General features: G+C 44.7%; 1 protein-coding gene and 1 long non-coding RNA gene across 2 annotated transcripts in view; both read right to left on the bottom strand.

The window, feature by feature from the left end:
• Positions 1-517: 517 nt before the first annotated feature.
• LOC132539958 (uncharacterized) overlaps positions 518-14666 on the bottom strand; it is a 417285-nt gene continuing 403136 nt past the window's right edge. The window contains exon 2 of the long non-coding RNA XR_009551260.1: positions 518-1540. This is a non-coding gene — a long non-coding RNA (uncharacterized LOC132539958). The remainder of the gene's footprint in view (positions 1541-14666) is intronic.
• On the bottom strand, positions 1514-8248 carry GIMAP6 (GTPase, IMAP family member 6). The gene is made up of 3 exons (XM_016193753.2): positions 8032-8248; positions 5884-5959; positions 1514-2586 (listed from the first exon to the last, which is right to left on the bottom strand). The coding sequence occupies exons 1-3, from the start codon at positions 8188-8190 to the stop codon at positions 1802-1804; spliced, it is 1020 nt and encodes a 339-aa protein (XP_016049239.1). The 5' UTR covers positions 8191-8248; the 3' UTR covers positions 1514-1801.

Genomic DNA, 14666 nt, shown 5'->3' on the forward strand with positions numbered 1-14666 from the left:
ACACCTGCTTGACCTAACTTCTCTGATGTTCTATCTACATTTGATTCATCATCTTACCTGAACGTTCTCACAAGGTCATTGATAATTGTTTGTTTATTTGCTTGTTTTTAAATATTTGTTTATTTTCCTTTTTGTTGACCTTGTTGTACTAGTTATTATTGTTGCTGTTACTGATGTCGTCATTGTTAGATAGGACAGAGAGAAATACAGCAAGGAGGGAAAGACAGATATGGGGAGAGAAAGATAGACACCTGCAGACCTGCTTTACCACCTGTGAAGTGACTCCCCTGCAGGTGGGGAGCCGGGGGCTGGAACCGGGATCCTTATGCTGGTCCTTGCACTTTGTGCCACATGTGCTTAACTCGCTGCATTACCGCCTGACTACCCATTGATAATTATTTGATGGGCTTGTTCACAAGTGAATAAAAATGCCCAACCTACCTGCCTCCCTTCCCACCTTCAGCCATTCTCCTCTCCCCAGTATGTCTTTGCCCTCCCACACAAGCCACAGAGCCAATTTCATATTCTTAGGAATTTATTGAAGAAATGTAGATTAGCAAGAGTAATGGTGGCCCAAGGATTCAATAGTTTCACATCTCCCCAAGACAAACGTCAGCCACCAATTGTCACCTCCCTCTTCAGAGGGCACTGAATGTTCAATTCTCTTCCAACTCCTATTCACCATGACCCTTGGAGTCATGTGAATCCGCTGAAATAGGCCACACTTTATGAAGGCCTCTCCCTGCATTTCCCCTTACTTGTCCCCTAAGTTTCACTTATGAATGAGGTTATCTGGTGTTTATCCTCTTCCTTGTAATGTATTTTTTTCACTTTTTATTAGTGATTTAATAATGATTTACAAAGTTGTAGAATTAGTACAGTTCAGCATAGTCTAATATAATTCTATGCAGTTCTCACCACCAGAGATATGTGTCCCATCCCGTCCACTGGAAACGATTCGATTCTTTATCCCACTGCGAGTCCTTCTGACTTAATTTCCTTAAAGAGATTCCCTCCCTCACTGCTATACTTCAACCCAGCACACACTTCCTCTCTCACAGGTCACTATACCATTTCCCAATGTCGATAAGGCCAAAAGATTTGAAGTTCCCTGGTCCCCGTTCTTCTCTGATTTTCTCGGTCAACATTTAGTAGGTGCCTTGAGTGACTGTTGGGTCACAGGAACTACATGGATGGATGACACACAAGCCTGTCTGGTCAAAGAAAGCTCTTCCAGGCCAGGAAGTGGTGCCCCCAGTTAAGCTCACATAGCACTAAACACAGAGACCTATGCAGGGATCCAGGTTCGAGTCCTCAACTTCCCACCTGCAAGGGAGACACTTCACAAAGTGTGAAACAGGTGTGCAGGTGTCTCTGTTTCCATCTTCTTCTCTACCTCCTCTTTCTCTCTCAATTTCTCTCTGTCCTACCCAATAAAATAGGGGGAAAATGGCCACCAGAAGCAGTACATAGTACAGGCACCAGCCCCAGGGATAACCCTGCAGGAAAAAAAAAAACTTTGCTTATAAAAGGCAAAGAACTCAAGGATGCAATGTCAACCAAATGTGAGATTCTGCAGGAGAGCAAATCCCCATGTTCTAGAAGACGTGGAGAAGGACCTGGGATACGAACTGGAAAGTCTAGAACCTACAGTACTCTGGTCACGTCACAGATACTGTGCCCTCTACGCTGGGATGCTCAGTGGCCCGGGAGATGAAGAGCGGGTCCTAGGCTAGAAGCTTGACTTAGGCTAAGAAGAGTAGCAGAGAGCCGTTCTCTCTCCTTGGAGTACAGCATGTTCTCAAAGACGAACTCTCCTGAGGAGACGTCTGTGCTCGTCCTCCGACTCCTTCTGGATTCTGCACAGGTCCCTGGGCCAGGACTGCTCACACAGCTTCTTCTCAGAGTCCAAGACCTGGACCATCTGCCTCCCAGGCTCCTCCTGCAGCAGAATGCTCTCCTGGGAGTACTGGTATACCGAGTTGTTGTAACAGTGGCCTTCATTTTCCCAGAGGATCCCCCGCACCTGCTCCATCAGCTCCTGCAGCTGGGCCTCCTGCTCAGCCCCACGTGCCCTGTTGTTGAAGCCACAGTGACGCCTCTCCAACAACACGTCCAGCTGGGCCAGGTCCTGGTTGTCTGTGCCTAGCACATACTCCTTCAGGGAACCTGAACCCAGGTCCTCCTTGCGGGTGAACACCAGGATGGTGTGGGCCAGGATGCCCGGGCCAAAGATCTCCTGCAGGCGCCTGGCCACCGCCCTGTCCTCATCTGTGAAGCGGCCCAGCTGAGTGACCAGCAGCACCACGTGAGGTCCCGGGGAGGACAAGGCCATGGCCTCACAGATGCTCTGAGCCATCCTTTCCCAGGGGTCTCTGCAGCACAGGATGTCAGGGGTGTCCATCACCTCCAGTTCCATCCCGGCCCACCTGCGTCTCCCCTTCTGAAAGTCCTCAGTCACCGGCCTCGAGCTGAGTTTAGACTCAAAGACTCTCCTGCCCAAGATGCTGTTTCCGGTGGCACTTTTCCCACTTCCGGTTTTGCCCACCAGGATGAGCCTCAGCCTCCTGGTACTCTCCCCCAGACCTAGAAATCAGGAGGAAGCAAAGGGAGTGGGTTGAGAGGCCATGAACTCTGAGACACCTCAGAAGACAACCTCCTCACAATCTGACTCTGGGGGAAGCAGGAGAGACGTGAAGCCCACACCTGCACCCCACACCTCTCTGGTTTCATGTTCTCTGTTTCATATTTGAACATTTTTTTATTCTGGTGAGCTAAACTATCCATTACATCAAATCTACCCTGCAAGCCATTTGAGGGCAAACGTTTTTCTTGGTCTCCAGCTGAAACTCTGCCATCCACAAAAGTGGAGCTGCTCCTCCCCTGCTCCCTCCGGAACCTGGCAACTTCTATCCCAGCTTCTGCCTCCATGAATTTCATTCTCCTAGGAAACACCTGCTAGCAGAATCAGGTAAAACTTGTCCTCTGTACTCACTTTCTCTCACTTGGATTTTTTTTTTAAGATTGAGTGTATTGTGTCAGTATGATACAAAACAATAAAATACAATAGCTTGTGTCAGAGTCTTGTCACTTTTTTTTTCTTACCTCCAGGGTTACCACTGGGGCTCAGTGCCAGCACTAGGAATCCACTGCTCCTGGTGGCCATTTTTTCCCATTTTATTGGACAGGAAAGAGAAGAATTGAGAGTGAAGGAGAGAAAGAAAGGGAGAGAGAAAGATAGAAACCTATAGCTTTGCTTCTCCTCTTGTGAAGCATCCTCCCTGCAGGTGGGGGAGGCTCAAACCCAGATAGCTGCGAGGGTCCTTGAGCTTCATAGTACGTGACCTTAACCAGGCGTGCCAACACCCAGCCCCCAGAATTTCTTTCCCTTTGTAAGGCAGCATAATATACCACTGTAGATATATTCCACATTTTGTTTATTAATATGTGTATATATATATGCTGATATTATATATTGACACCCTTGACCTGCTTCTATCTCTGGTTTGTGACAAAATGCTACTTAGCTCTGAATATTAATGTGCAAGTCTGTGTGAATCACTGCTTAAGTTCGTAGTAAAACTCTAGAGTGGAATTTCTGGGTGAATCGCACAATATCATCTCCTACTTTATCCCAGAGTAGCAATTTTTTCTTTCACATGGGAGCTGGACCATCCTGGGAAGGGCACCCTGAGTTTCCACTGTACTCTGACTGAGCTCCTTCTCAATAAGGTGGTGAGAACAAAAGCGTGTGACCTCTGGGAATGTTTCCTTCCTGAACTGACTGACCACTTCATCTCCTTTAACTTTCAACAGGGAATATTGGAAGAAGGGGTCTTTTCAGCCAGACACTGGGTTCCATAAACAGAGAAACATTTGGTTGGACTCTTATGTTCTATTATGTTCTATTCTCTCTCTCTCTCTCTCTTTCTCTTTTTCTTTCCTTTTTTCTTCTTTCTACCCTTCTCCCTTCCTTCCTCCCTCCCTTCCTTCCTTCCTTTCTTTTTGGGTACAGAGAAATTGAGAGGAGAGGGGGAGATTGAGAGGGACACATGCAGTCCTGCTGCAATACTTGGGAAGCTTTCCTCCTGCAGGTAGGGACCAGAGGCTTGAACCCAGGTCCATGCACACTGTAATGTATGCACTCAACCAGGTGCGCCACTGCCCGCCCCAGGTTCCATGCTTAAATATTGAGCTGAAGATGCTCACTGAGAAAAAGAGCAGAACAGAACATGAGGTGAAAGGAGACTTGAACATACCAACATATAACTAGGTAGAACTTTGGCTCAAGTGCAGGAAGGGGGCTGCATTCTCTTGGCCTCTCAACACCCAGGATGCACAGCCCAGAGAGCTCAGTATAGCTGGCTCTCAGTTCATGCACATTGGAGTCACTCAAGTGTCTCAGTGACAGGGCTCCAGGTCTCCTGGAGGTGGGATCAGCACTGTCCCCCCACCCTTGATCTTTGTAGCATCTGCATCGTTTTTGGAACTGGATACCCTTGCTGAGGGAACCACTAACTTATCCTGATGGAGATCACTGACTTAATTCAACTTCCTTCCCATGACGTGAAGGGGTAGAGAGAATGGGTTGAGCATCCTGAAAGTATGGCATGTAGACCCTTCCTTTCTGGCCAGTGGAAAGGTTAATGAAGACATTAAGTACACCTTCTCTGCACAGTCTAGGTCCTGCATATGTCACTGAATACCATAAATTAAAAAAAAAACACTCATTTGTGCCCCAAATAAATTTTTCTTGTCAAGAAAAGGAGTGGCTTGGCACATCTAGTTTAGTGCATATCATACTATGTGCAAGGATTCAGGTTCCAGCCACTGTCTCACCACCTGCAGAGGGGACACTTCACACGTGGTGAAACAAGTTTGTGGGTGTCTATCTTTCTCTCTACCTCTCTACATCCCTCCTTTCTCAATATTTCTCTGTCCTATCTAACAAAATAGAAAAAAATGGCCACCAGGAGCTGTGGATTCATGGTGCTGGCACTGAGCCCCAGAGATAACCCTGGAGGAAAAAAGAAAAAGAAATAAGGAAATAAAGAGAGAGAGAAAGAAAGAATAAAAGGAAAAAGGAGAGAGAGAAGAGGGGTGGAGGTCAGGCATGGCACAACTACTTAAGGGCTCATAGTAATAAATGAAGAGACCCAGGCAAAACCTGGGGTTCAGGTCTCCACTCCCCCACCTGCAGACAAAGCAAAGTCTGAAGGTTTCTCTCCCTTCTCTCCCTTCCTCTCACCCCTCCTCTCTCAATTTACCTCTGTCCTATTGAATGAAAAAAAATAATAAAATAAAAAGAAAAGAAAAAAATGGCCACCAACATGCAGTGGATTTTTAGTGGCTGCAACGAGCCCCAGCAAGAACCCTGGAGGCAAAAGAAAAGAAATAAAAAGAACAGAAGCGAACTTCCAAGAGCCATAAAAGTTGCATCACGTTAGTGGTGACACTGAACTAGGAAAGCCCTGTTTGCACGCAGGGATCAGCTGCACCTGTCACCTTTGTGTTCCTGTGAGCTCTGCCCTGTGAAGCAGCGAGAAGCCCACTGGAGTCTGCTGGCTCCCATGCCTCAGGCTTAAACGTAGCGGGGGATTGGGGGGGGGGACAGTGCTTCTATCACAGGGAAGGTCATTCTGTCAACTAAAGACAGTGAGACTGGCTTGGGAATTTAGGGGAGCAGAGGAAGGCAGTGGTGCTGCTTCTTGGTTTCTAAGTCCCACTGAGCCAGACTTTTTCGTTCCTATTTGACAAGGTTAGAAAATCCCCAACCCCAGTGGCAGCCCCTGGAGATGACTGAGATGAAGACCTGCAGTGTCTGGAAAGGTCACTTCACCTCAGCTGCCCCTCGCTTAAGGTCACTTCTGTTAGGATGTTTACCTGGGGACAGGTCCCACTCAAAGTCCTGAGTCAGCAGCCCTGGTGAGTTCTCCTGTCCGCTGTCTTCCTCCTCCACCTACAGAAGACAAAGTCATGCGCTACTGGTCGTCCAGACAAATTTTAAGGAGCACCTGATGTTCTCTTGCCAGAAGGGACTTTTAATTTATTTTTATTTTTTATTAGTGATTTCACATTGATTTACAAATTTATGAGGAAAAAAAGTGGGTTGGGGGGTGGTGTAGCTGGTCAAGTGCACACAGTATTCATTGTAAATACCTGCACAAGGATCTGGGTTTGAGCCCTGGCTCCCCACCTGCAGGAAGTTTCACAAGTGGTGAAGCAGGTCTGCAAGCATCTCTCTCTCTGACCCCCTCTCTCTTTCTCTCTCTCTCTTTCTCTCTCTCTCCCCCCTCTCTTCCTCTCCCTATTCTCTCAATTTCTCTCTTTCCTATCCAGTAAAATGGAAAAAATATGGCAGCCCAGATCAGTGGAATTGGAGTGTTGGCACCAAGCCCCAGAGATAATCCTGGAGGCAGAGAGAAAGAGAGAGGAGAGAGGCGTGAGGACTGCAGGGCCCATCGGGTATTATGTCTGATGAATGAGAGATACTGGGCATGGTCCATGTGAGTTGGAGACCATGACCAGAGGGGTGCTGTGTGACTGCCTTGGGGGTCTTGAGGCAGAAAGAACGGTGGCTCCTTGATGCAGTAGTGAGGCTAATAGGAGGCTGAGTGGACAGGTGCTTTGGAGAGGACAAAGCCAGCACAGAGTCCTTCACCATGCAGAGCAGAGTCTTTCTGGGCCAGCAGACCTTGGTGTTCACACCACAGTGATCTCACTCCTGCCACAGATGTGAACAGGGAACAAGTGCAGACTGAACTAAACCAGATGTCCCTGAGTCTGTTTAGCTAGAAGATTCCAAAATTCCTTGACATGTCCCCAACCAACTGCATGTCCTCTTTGAAAACTACAGCCAGGCTATTTCTTTTTGATTTATGTATTTATTTTGGATAGAGACAGAGAGAAATGGAGAGGGAGAGAAGGCGATAGAAAGGGAGAGAGAAAGAGAGACACCGGCAGCCCTGCTTCATGGCCTTGTGAAGCTTCCCCCTGCAGGTGGGGACCAGATGCTCAAACCCAGAAAGGGGTAGGAGCAGTGTTACACAACGATGCTTTATTCAGTAAGATCAGCACTGCACCTAGGCTGGGAGTGGGCTTTCTCCTGAAAGGCGCAAACCTTCCAGAAGTGACCAGGACAAGTGCAGTAACTAATACTCCAGGGAGGACACAGCATTTACCTCTGACAAGATTCTAGAGCAATCAGCTCCTCCACCCTTTTTGTCCTTAGTTTCCTCACATTGATGGTGAAAACCAAAGCATCTCACCAATGAACTCTCCTTTCTCCTCTCTGAGAAGGGCCTGGCTTAACAAAGGATCAAGAACACAGGTGTAGGGTGAGGGGATTAAAGTACCTAGGAACAAAATCCACCGCTCCCTGGACTCAGTCTCTTTCATGTCTGTCCTACAGACCACTTCATATAGGGCCACAACAAGGGGGATTTATCTCCAGAGCAACGTATATATACATATATATATATATATATATATGTATATATATATATATATATATAGAGAGAGAGAGAGAGAGAGAGAGGGAGAGGGAGAGGGAGAGGGAGAGAATCCTACCCACTTTGATTATTTCTCAGGATCAAAGTGAAAGTCATGGAGGCACGAAGATAACAGGTGAGTGAAACACAAACAGAAAGGGGAGAACACGTCTATGGCCATACCACCCTGAACACGCCCAATCTCGTCTGATCTCGGAAGCTAAGCAGGGTTGGGCCTGATTAGTACTTAGTACTTGGATGGGAGAAAGGGGAGGACAAAATTCTTCTGATCATTGAGTAAATGTTCTCGGTCTATTAGACCTGAACACACACACACACAATACTCACACATGATACACCCAGAGATACACACATGCCACTCATAGTCGTATATTCACAGACACAGAACCTATAGACCCTCACACACACACACACACACACACACACACACACACACAACACACAGAAACAGCACACACACAAATGGAACACAGGAAGTATACACACACACACACACACACTCACCCACAGTTGCACTTACCACTCTGCAGGTGATTGGGCAGGAGAACTGGCCAAATGTGCTGTCTCCCAGAGCCAGGTACATCTGGGAGGTCTTGGTCTCCCCTTCTGTGTAGAGCCAACCTGAATAAGAGCACAAAGTTTCCCAGGCATTGGTAATTACAGTAAACATCTCTGACATATGATTATTTTCAACAAAATGTGATCTGAAAGCTCAGTTGCCAGAACAGCCCTTGGAGGAGTAGCTATGGACTGAGACAACGAAAGAAGGAGGAAGTAGGTGGGAGACTGGGCGAGGCTTACAGAGCCAGGAAGCCATATCGCCAGCTTGACTGACAAAAACAGGAAACACATGATTACACATATTGCTATCTTTATCTGAACCAGCATAACTGGGACTCAGAGACATGAAAAGGAACAGAGCCACTAGGAAATTTTGTACCAGGAGAATGATTGTTTTTATTGATCTCCCTTTTTATTTATTTATTTTTTAAAAAGAATTGCCCCTTCCTTGTAGATGTCTGGTTACTTCACTATCTCAAAACCTATTATCTCCTTTCAGTATTTTCTCTCAGGACAAGGATCCTTAGACTTTCCAAGATATAAATCTCTGGTAATATCAGGATTATTTTGTCTCCCAAAAGATAGCAAAATGCTAAAACAAGGGTGTAATACAAAAAAAAAAATGCACAACTCCCTGTCTGATTAGAGTAGAAAGATTTTCTAGAGAAATAGAACCATTAGAATGTGTTTCTACAGAAGAGAATCACACATACAGAAATTGACTCAGAGGAACTGATTCCTACGATTTCTTATAAGGAAGTGGTCCACATGCCTACAGGGCTGAAAAGTCCCAAGATATAGTCAGCAAACATGGCACCCTGGACATCCAGTGCTATTTCTAATTCTAAGGCAGGAGACTTGAGAAACAAAAACTGCTGGAGTTTCATTTCAGTTTGAATGCAAAGGCAGTAAGACACGGTTATCCCAGATCAAAGACATTCAGGAAAAATCATTCACAAGAATTGTACATTCCATTTTCACTAGAAGTCTTTGAAATCTGGTTTGTGTTTGTTTGGTTTATTTTTTATTAGTGATGTAACACTGATTTACAAGGCTGTAAGGGGTATAATTGTAATAGGGGTGTGATCCCACACAGTTCCCACCACCACAGTCCCATATCCCATCCCCTTCATTGGAAGGATCCCAATTCTTTTTCTTCTGGGAATATGAACCCAAATTCTTTATGAGGAGCAGAAGGTGGGAGGTCTGGCTTCTGTAATTGCTTCTCCACTGGACATAGGTGTTGGCGTGTGGATCCACACCCCCAGCCTGTGTCTGTCTGTCCCTAGTGGAGCAGGGCTCTGGGGAGGGGAGGCTCCAGGACACATGGGTGAGGGCATCTGCCCAGGGAAGTCAGGATGGCATCATAGTGGCATCTGCAATTTGGTGATTGAAATGAAGTAAGGCATAAAATAGGACAAGATGTTTAATCACCAGGAGCCATAAACAGATGAACCAAAGCAGATCATAGTAGGGGCCTTAAGGTGGAAGGAAGCTAGGAAGTTTATTTTAAGAATGTTCCTAGACCCTATGTCTTAATAATCTTTTCTTCTGCTTGACAGCTAACATGGGGGTGGACTAGAAATATTGTCTGGGAAGATGGTGTCAGAGTTGAGAGTAGAACAAGGAAGCACGATTAAGGCAGGGAGTTGCTTGCAAACTCAAAGAAAATAAATAAATGCAACTAGTTATTTACCACAACGATCTAACCCAGGGCCCCTATAAATTCATATTGAGCCCAGGAGTCTGTACAAACTCTGAGTTCCTGCCAAATGATTCACAGTCCACAGTCACAGCTGAACATTACAGGCCACACTCATTTCAGAGCAAATCCTCTTTGGCAGAGTAGGCTGACCCAGTCTCCCTTTGGACAGTGAACCAGTCCTTATAATTGCTATTTCATAGTGAGGGTACGGCCCTGAAGAAGTCTATACACAAAGTGGCTTATAACAGGGCAGGCTGGTGGTGCACCTGGTTGAGTGCACATGTTACAGTGCAGAAGGACCCGGGTTTGATCCCCTGGTCCCCACCTGCAGGGGGAAAGCTTTGCGAGTGGTAAAGCAGTGCTGCAGGTGTCTCTCTGTCTCCCTCTTTATCTCCCCTCCCCCAACCAATTTCTAACAGTCTCTATCCAACAAATAAATAAATATAATTATTATTTTTTTACTTAAAAAGGGCTTATAACCATGTTTCCACTGTATGACCAGTGATGGTACAGAGAGGGGTCTATAAAGTCTAGATCCATGCTTAATCTATGGGGGAATCTAAGGACTCCCATTGTAGGACCCCCGGTGACCATCCTAAATCTTTATTCTCATTGGTTCTATCCTATGCTGCTTTGCTTCGTGTTTACTAAACACTTTGTCCTGCTTTATATCTTACTGCCTTTCAGATACCAAGTTGTAGACGCTACTATGATTCCATTCTGACTTCCTTGGGCAGATGCCCTCACCCATGTGTCCTGGAACCCCATCTCCCCAGAGCCTGCCCCACTAGGGACAGACAGACACAGGCTGGGGGTGGGGATCCACCTGCCAACACCCATGTCCAGCAGAGAAGCAATGACAGAAGCCATAACTCCCACTTTCTGCTCCCCAGAAAGAATGTTGGTCCATTACTCTTAGAGGGGGAGAAATGTTAGGGGAAGATGACTAGAGGGCACTGAACTGCAATTACATCAGGATGCAGAGAGAGAAGAGAAAATAAAAAGGAAATAACAGTCAGAAGTAATAACAGATGTAATAACATGTGACTGAAAATGGAAGAGAGGCCAGGACAATAGAAAAAAAGCACCAAAAATTATATAGAAAGATAGACATAAGGTTATAAAAATAATAGTAAACCCCTATCTGTGACCTTAGGAGAACCAACCACTACAGTTTCTAATGAGGAGAATGGTACACAGAACGCTGGTGCTTAGAACAGTGTAGAACTATGCTGTTTTCGATGGGTTATGTTGTTTTCACCAGGCTGGCTTCACGGGCGGGTAACAGACGACCAGGGACTCATGGTTGAGCTGTAGGCAGTATCTCTTTATTCATGCAGGACGCAGCACAATCTAAGACGAGCTAAGCTGAACTCAAGGTAAAGTAAAACTCACAATGCTGTCTTTATATATACTTGTCAAGTAGGGTGGAAACAGGATGTGACATAGAGAGGGTGGAGAGAAAAGTGACTGGTGAAAATCAGAGTGTGACAAAGAGGGGGCAGATTAGGCGAGAATCCTATCACTGAACCACAAATGCCCTGGAGGGAGGGTGGAACTTGTTAACAGTGGTTATGTAAATAGAATGAAGTGGTTATGTAAATAGAATAGCGTTAAGCAGGGGGGATTTAAACCAAATGAAACAGAAGGGGTCTCATGCATACCAACAGAACTATACCTTTGTTATCTTAAAATTTTGTAAATCAATCTTAAATCAATAAGTGGAAAAAAAAAAAGAAAAAAGGATCATCCTGCTGATGATGCTGGACTTTGAATTTCCATGGGGTTTCCTTCTACCAGCAGTAGGGTTTGTGTGATTAGAACCTATCATTTCTTTCCCACTTCTTACTCGTCTGGTGAAATTCCTGTGATGTCACTTAGAATGTCATCTACACTTTGAATTTCCACGGGGTTGCTCTAGAGTTTCCAGCATGGATCACTTTTTAAATGCATTTCTTTCATGGAGAAACAGAGCTCTTGTATTACATCACACGCTTCTATTGTTAAAATTTGTATTAGTGATGTAATAATGATTATCAATATTTTCAGATAAAAAAGGTACAATTCCACACAGTTCCCACCACCAAAATTCCGTGTCCCATCCCCTCCACTGGAAGCTTCCCTGTTCTTTTTTATTTATTTATTTATTTATTTTTATTTATTTATTTATTCCCTTTTGTTGCCCTTGTTGTTTTTATTGTTGTAGTTATTACTGTTGTTATTGATGTCCTTGTTGGATAGGACAGAGAGAAGTCAAGAGAGGACGGGAAGACAGAGAGGGGGAAAGACAGACACCTGCAGACCTGCTTCACCACCTGTGAAGCTACTCCCCTGCAGGTAAGGAGCTGGGGGCTAGAACCGGGATCCTTATGCTGGTCCTTGTGTTTTGAAACAAGTGCACTTAACCAGCTGTACTACTGCCTGACTCCCAGCTTCCCTATTCTTTATCCTTTGGGGAGTATGTACCAAAATTCTTTCTGGGGAGAAGCAGGTGGGAGTTCTGGCTTCTGTAATTGTATATATATTATTAGTGATTTAACAATTACTAACAAGATTGCAAGATTACAGGGATACAATTCCACACAGCTCCCACCACCAGAGTTCTGTGTCCCATCCCCTCCACTGGAAGCTTCTCTATTCTTCATCCCTCTGAGAGTATGGACTAAAGTGAAGTGCAGAGGTGGGAGTTTTGACTTCTGTAATTGCTTCTCTGCTGGACATGGGTGTTGGCAGGTGGATCCACACCCCCAGCCTGTGTCTGTCTTTCCCTAGTGGGTCAGGGCTCTGGGGAAGGGAGGTTCCAGGACATATGGGTGAGGGCGTCTGCCCAAGGAAACCAGGATGGCGTCATAGTATCATCTGCAACTTGGTGATTGAAATGCAGTAAGACATAAAATGGGACAAAATGATTACAAATGGCATGGCTTTTATCACAAATAATTTCTGAATCACAAATTTATAAAGATAGACTGGTACTTGTCATATTTCTATTTGATGGTGTTTACTTATGTTGACTAATGCTTTTTATTATAAAATTGAAAGCTCAAAATACATTTTTTTTAAAAAGATGTCTTCTCTGATAGTTGTGCTACAAGTGCATTCTCTGTGTACCCATAAGAACCCCTTTCCTCTGTAAGTTGCTTTCATCTGTTTTATCTGTATCATGATTCTACTTGATTTGTCTTGTGCTGAGGATGGTATATTAAGTCTCTTATGATCTGTGCATGTGAATTGATGTCTTCTTGCATTTGGGGTTTTCTGCATGAGCACAAGTGCTGTAAGGTGTACGATACCCATTTTCATAGACCTTTACTTTTCAAATCGAATTTATAAAAGGAAAACAATGTGTTTTGGGATATTGAACCTTTGCTACAATTCCTCTTGATATAAGAGTTGCCTTTGTATGGAAACATGGCTTGAATTATCTATATAATTGAGTCCTCTGGGACAATTCAATAGCTTCTCCTTATTTTTTTGGATAAAGAGAAAGAAATTACAAGGGGAGAGGTGAGAGAAAGAAAGAGAGAGAGAGAGAGAGAGAGAGAGAGAGAGAGAGAGAAGAGCAGCCCTTCTTCAGTATTCATAAAACTTCCCTTTGGAGGTAGAGACTAGGGGTTTTCAAGAGTAGTAGACAGGGCTCATGAGCACCTCTCTTTCTCACCCTCTCTACCCCCATTTCCTTTCTCAATTTAAGGTCTTTAGAGAAATCTTGAGAAAAAAAGAATAAAACTGGATGTATCAAACAAATAAAGACAAAAAAGAAGACCCCCCCCACTTCTCACCTGGGAATGATATACATTCCTCTACATTTGGTTCAGCATAAAGGTTGATAATGCAAGACACGGGTTTAAGTACCTGGTCCCAAATCACAGGGAGAAATCATCATAAACAGTGAAGCAGTGCTACAGGTGACTCTCTCTCCCCTTCTCTATTTTCCCTTCACCTCTCCATTTTTATCTTTCCCAGTAAAATAAAAGTAAATAAGTCTAGGAAGTTATTTAAGCAAGAATCTGGTGGAAACTTCTCTCTCCTTCTACTGCCTTCCTCCCTAGAACCTGCCATGCTGCTTCCCCCAGGAACTGAACATGTGAAGCCCCTACACAGCTCCCCACCATCATGACTAGCCCATCTTTCCCTGTTTATTTTACTGCCACGATTTCTATGTACCTAAAAGAACCTGAGATGTCCATAAACCTCCCTTTTGTTAAACCGAAGCCAAAGCTGACCAAAGTTTTATTTTTTTATTGTAAATACTATATCTCACATGTGTCACACTTTTACCCCACGTTTTTTGCCCGATATGGTTCAACTTTAAACTACCTACCCCTGTAACATCTTTTTCGGACCCACAAAGTTCTTGTCCGATGCGGTTTTGGTTGGACTTTAAATGGACCACACATGTTGAATTTTTTTTTACCCCTACCTGTTTTGTTGGCTGTTTGTTCTGCTTGACTTTCAATCTATACTTCTGGACTCCACAAGCTGATCAGGAGCATGACTGTGCTGGGAAATTGTGCAGATGCAGTCACAGCCACCATGTTGTCCCCTCAGAGTATTGCCAGTTTCCAAGAGAGTTTCCAATTTCCAATATTGAAAATTTTCCAATATTGAAAATTTCCAATTTCCAATATTGAAAATCCAATATTCCAGTTTCCAATATTGAAACGATATTCCCGGAGTGCCTTTCCCTACCAATCCTGACTTCCACTTGTGGTTTTTATCCTATAAAGCCCACTGCTGCTGCTGTGGCACTGCTCTTCACCCTGGCATGGAAGGATTGTTGCGTAGTGGGAGGCGGCCATTTTTGCTAGCTCCACATGGCCCAATCCAATGCACTCTCACCCAACTCTGAGGTGCCTGGGCCAATAAAGATTTGTGTTCTCTCTCCA

This window comes from Erinaceus europaeus, chromosome 8 (assembly GCF_950295315.1).
Source record: "Erinaceus europaeus chromosome 8, mEriEur2.1, whole genome shotgun sequence".
Classification (NCBI taxonomy): Eukaryota; Metazoa; Chordata; class Mammalia; order Eulipotyphla; family Erinaceidae; genus Erinaceus; species Erinaceus europaeus.

Coding starts and splice junctions, on each gene's coding strand:
- GIMAP6 (XM_016193753.2), bottom strand. CDS start 8,190: ATGTCAGAGATGTTTACTGTAATTACCAATGCCTGGGAAACTTTGTGC. Junction 5,960..8,031: donor GCCCAATCACCTGCAGAGTG/GTAAGTGCAACT, acceptor TGTCTTCTGTAG/GTGGAGGAGGAAGACAGCGG. Junction 2,587..5,883: donor TGAGTGGGACCTGTCCCCAG/GTAAACATCCTA, acceptor CCTGATTTCTAG/GTCTGGGGGAGAGTACCAGG.